The sequence below is a fragment of the Lutzomyia longipalpis genome, chromosome 3 (assembly GCF_024334085.1).
Source record: "Lutzomyia longipalpis isolate SR_M1_2022 chromosome 3, ASM2433408v1".
NCBI lineage: Eukaryota > Metazoa > Arthropoda > Insecta > Diptera > Psychodidae > Lutzomyia > Lutzomyia longipalpis.
In genome coordinates, this window is record NC_074709.1 from 29,483,517 (window position 1) to 29,486,308 (window position 2,792).

At 39.0% G+C, this 2,792-nt stretch overlaps 1 protein-coding gene across 2 annotated transcripts; it reads left to right on the forward strand.

The window, feature by feature from the left end:
• The first annotated feature begins 230 nt into the window (after positions 1–230).
• On the forward strand, positions 231–2,792 carry LOC129793762 (forkhead box protein L3). 2 transcript variants are annotated; one of them, XM_055834035.1, is made up of 3 exons: positions 242–1,051; positions 1,546–1,635; positions 2,398–2,792. In XM_055834035.1, exons 1-3 carry the CDS (start codon positions 531–533, stop codon positions 2,756–2,758), a joined length of 972 nt encoding a protein of 323 aa, XP_055690010.1. In that variant the 5' UTR covers positions 242–530; the 3' UTR covers positions 2,759–2,792. The 2 variants fall into 2 exon arrangements, with proteins under 2 accessions (XP_055690012.1, XP_055690010.1); XM_055834037.1 differs by lacking the exon at positions 1,546–1,635 and having other exon boundaries at positions 231–1,051.

The window sequence follows — 2,792 nt, forward strand, 5'->3', positions numbered from 1 at the left end:
TCATTACCATAAACCGATAGAAAAGGAAAATTTTCTTTTATTAAAGAAGTTTAGTTTGTAAATAAGATTTTTAATTATTTTTTTCAGCAGAAGACGAGGCTATTTCATGCAATATAAAATTAAAAAGAGCTTCGGGCCAAATGTAGCCTGAATACAACCCTGAGCTTGTCTCTCTATTAGCATTTCAGTGGGCCGTCCCCTCAGCATTCCCAACATTTTCGTTTGATTCTGTGCGCAAATTGTCGCGGAAGCGAGTGAAAGGCATCAGTTGGTGCCCGTCCTCAAACCCATGCGTGTCCCTACGTGTAGTGACCCGCACGTAGAAGAATTACATAAAAATAAATAAATTATAGGTGCGTGACAAAAAGGTGTTTTTAGTGTAAAATAAAATAAAATTGAATGAAAAAAGAAATATTAAAATAAAATAAATAAAACGTGCCCAAGAGGATCTTTTTTTCTTGTGTGTCAATCTGTGAATTATAAAAAGGAAAAAGGTGGTGGTGGTGTGAAGAACTGTGATCTTTAATAAGATGTGTAGCCATGAGCAAACAAACTCCCCTGAGGGTTCTCAGTCAGCTCCATCGGATTCGGAGCCCCCATCACCCTTAAGTACAGTCCTAGGCCTCCTCCCGTTGGACCCGTACAGGCTGCAACTCTACAACTATGCCATGGCTGAGCGACTGAGGTGCGCCTATCCCCCACCAGCTGTCTACCCGCATCCCTATTCACCACCTAGGCTAGCCCTGAGTCTCCTCCACAGTCGCGTCTTCCCGCCGGAGGAGCCCAAACCCCAGCATAGCTACATCGGGCTCATTGCAATGGCTATCCTAAGTTCACCAGAGTCAAAACTCGTACTAAGCGATATCTATCAACACATCTTGGACCACTACCCGTACTTCCGGAGTCGCGGACCAGGCTGGCGCAATTCCATTCGCCACAATCTCAGCCTCAATGATTGCTTTGTGAAAGCAGGAAGGAGTGCCAATGGCAAGGGACACTACTGGGCTATTCATCCAGCAAATGTCGATGATTTTCGCAAGGGAGATTTCAGGTGAATTAAATTTAAATTAAACACAATTTGTGGGCTTTTTTACGGCCACAAAGTATTTAAAAGTAAGAGGGGGGAATTTTTAAAAGGCAACGGAATGAAGGAATTCATACGAATTAATTAATTTATGTTCCAATTGTGTATTAGAAAAGCTTTGAATTATTTAACGCCCCATAAAGCTTCCGTCGGATTTTTAAGACAATCTAAAATGATTTTTAATTGACTTCTTTCCTCACAAATTCAACATTTAATTTATTTTAAAGTTTTAGGAATAAAATTAGGAAAGAAAGCTCATTTAAGATTCAAATCTAATATTTTTTTGACTTTTAAAAATAATTAAAATCTTTTTAACCATGAATATGAATAAAATTTAATGTAGCATAGACTCAAGAACTCCTAGGTCTTCTAAAAGCTCCTAATGAGTTATTAAAAAAAGACTCGACAAGATTTCTTGAAATTTAAATTATCAAAAACAAATTTCTCAATTTCCTTCCCAGACGTACAGTTCGGTGCAACCGAACTTGGCCAACAGAGACCTACGGCCGCAATTCTGGGCTAAAATCTTTTCAAGTTTTCTCTCCTAACTTGTGAGTTAAAAAGAGAATTTTTCTTTTCATTTTTTGAGCATAAAATTAAACGAAAAAAAATTATTTTGATCTTTTTTATTCCATTTGGGCAGCATTTTTCTAAATTCAAAAATAAGTTTAAGTAAAATCTAAGGATAGGTCTATAGATTGGCCAGATTTCTATTAAAAATCATAGTTAAATTCTCATTAAGTTATGGCTGAATTGCGCTTGAAAATATCATAAAGATGAAAATCAGAGCAATTGTTTAAAAATTGACTTGATTTGACATTCTTCTTGAGTCACGAGAAAACTCAATGCCGATTATTTAAATAAGTGAATCACCTCAAAACTAATATTTAAATATTTCCTATTAATTCAATGAAGTTATCGGTTATTTACTCCCTAGCTTTGCTCTTAATTTCCTAGTTATCATTGCCTTATACCTTAATTAAAACGAACTTAATTAAACTTTCGGTGAAAGTTGTGATAATTCTCAACTTCCGACCGTACAAGAATTTTACATTCAAAGTTAATTTAATTCTTTTCGACAAACTCATTTAGCTAGCCTAGATCTATGCTTTCTCTATCAGGAATATAAGCCCTCTTATTGTCATGAAGTCAAAAAAAAAACTAAAAATTCTAAGAATTTTAAACTTTGTCCTAACAAGAACAGTTTTTAGCCCAAAAATAATTATCCTCAAATTCCAATTATCTCCTACTTAAGTCCTTCTCTAGCAGACATAATGTCTGATCTAACTCTGCTCATTTTCTACCTGTTTTAGACGTCGCAAAGCTCAGCGAAAAGTCCGAAAGCACATGGGGTTGGCAGTGGATGATGATGGAACAGACTCACCCTCCCCGCCCCCGGACGCACCCCTTCTGCCGTGGCAGGCTGCCTTGCGCCCACCCCCACCCTTTACCCCACTCGGTCGCCCCCGTAAGCGTCAGTTTGACGTGGCTAGCCTGCTGGCGCCTGACGAACCAACCCGACCGGATGATGATGAAATCGATGTGGTAGCCGAAGATGAACCTGGACCACCGTGGCACGGATTGCTGCACCACTGGCCTCGGCTTACGGGTCTCAATTGCCCGCAACAGCGCCCTAGCACACCACCCACACCGCCCTCAACGGCGCCTGCCTGAGAACTAAATAAATGACGAATTGAGTGGAAGAAAA

Excerpts from the sequence above, each read along its gene's own strand:
- LOC129793762 (XM_055834035.1), top strand. The coding sequence starts at position 531 with ATGTGTAGCCATGAGCAAACAAACTCCCCTGAGGGTTCTCAGTCAGCT. Across the intron at positions 1,052-1,545 it reads TTTCGCAAGGGAGATTTCAG|ACGTACAGTTCGGTGCAACC; the intron begins GTGAATTAAATT and ends TTTCCTTCCCAG. Across the intron at positions 1,636-2,397 it reads CAAGTTTTCTCTCCTAACTT|ACGTCGCAAAGCTCAGCGAA; the intron begins GTGAGTTAAAAA and ends TACCTGTTTTAG.